General features: G+C 43.9%; 1 protein-coding gene across 1 annotated transcript in view; it reads right to left on the minus strand.

The window, feature by feature from the left end:
- Positions 1-398: 398 nt before the first annotated feature.
- Positions 399-1,263, minus strand: part of LOC136858256 (uncharacterized) — a 259,558-nt gene continuing 258,693 nt past the window's right edge. The window contains exon 5 of the mRNA XM_067137658.2: positions 399-637. Within this exon, the coding sequence (XP_066993759.2) occupies positions 399-637 (239 nt within the window). The remainder of the gene's footprint in view (positions 638-1,263) is intronic.

A 1,263-nucleotide genomic window follows, 5' to 3' on the forward strand; every position in this document is an offset into this window, starting at 1 on the left:
GTGAAATAAGTATGTTAATTAAGACTAGAACTCACTCGACTAAGGATTTGTTGGAGCAAAGGAAATGGTATGAATGCATCTAAAATAATTTAGGAAATTCTGCTACCACGTTATGTTTCATAAAATTTTGTAGGAAGGTATTTTTGTTTGCTCGATTTCATGCTGTTGACAGAGTGATCTTTTGGATCCTTCTCAATGAAGTCAAAGATAGGCCAACTCGCACTGAATTTGCTCTGATATAAGGTTCGTCCCGTGGACCATCAAAACAGCACACACAACAAGTTCAGTATCTAGGATGAGGTTCATGTCTGCTTGAGCTGGAAGTAGTAGGTGCTGCGCCACGCCTGCAGGCGCCTGCGAAGAGCTCGAGGCAGAACCATGAACGAGGTCCCGCGACGCTACGAGTACGACGAGGTGAAGTCGTTACTTCGGGAAGACTCGCTGCCAGACTCGCTGGTTATGTCCGTCCCCTCTGAGTCCGCTGGTGGCAGAGGAGGCGGCACGTTCTGTTGAAACATCCCGGAGATGTTCCCCGGGGGGCGGTAGTTGGCTACCACGAGCACCTTGCCCGACCTCGACCGGGCCTTGCCGATACCAAACTCCCGACTGCTTGCCCACACCAGCTGCGTGAAATGACCTGCAAAAACAACCCATAATATTCTCCTTTTAACGAACTGTATTATTGACGTGACTACATCTATAAAATTGAAGGATCATATCGGAATAGCGGAGGTTCTATTTGATTGCAAATGTGGGACTATAAAGGCATATGCACCAATCGACGAGGACAACAAAATGAACCCCCGGAAAAGTAGAGGACTTTTGGGAATCGATGAAATACACAAAATTCCACTAACAAAATGTCAAAATTCTTATGGGAGACTTTAACGCGCAAAGAAAAACAATACAGAAAAACGGCAAACGATTATCCAGCACATAAACGCACCAACACAAACGGAAAACGACTGATTGAACTTTGCAGAGAAATGAGATTCAAGGTTATGTCCGCAAATTTCAAGAGATTACTACGGAAACAGAAAACATTGAGATAACCCAATCAAAAACTAGGAGAATTTCAAATTGACCACGCGGCAACCTCTAGAAGGAATACCAAGGATATAATGAAAGTCAAAGTCAAGAAAGGAGCGAACATTGAGACAGACCATTACCTCACCATCATTAATGTAAGGTTTCTAGCACAAAAGAGGCATAGAATCTGTAAAGAAAACAGAATGGGAACATTCGACACAGCCAAGTTTAGGG

The sequence above is a fragment of the Anabrus simplex genome, chromosome 1 (assembly GCF_040414725.1).
Source record: "Anabrus simplex isolate iqAnaSimp1 chromosome 1, ASM4041472v1, whole genome shotgun sequence".
Lineage (NCBI taxonomy): Eukaryota > Metazoa > Arthropoda > Insecta > Orthoptera > Tettigoniidae > Anabrus > Anabrus simplex.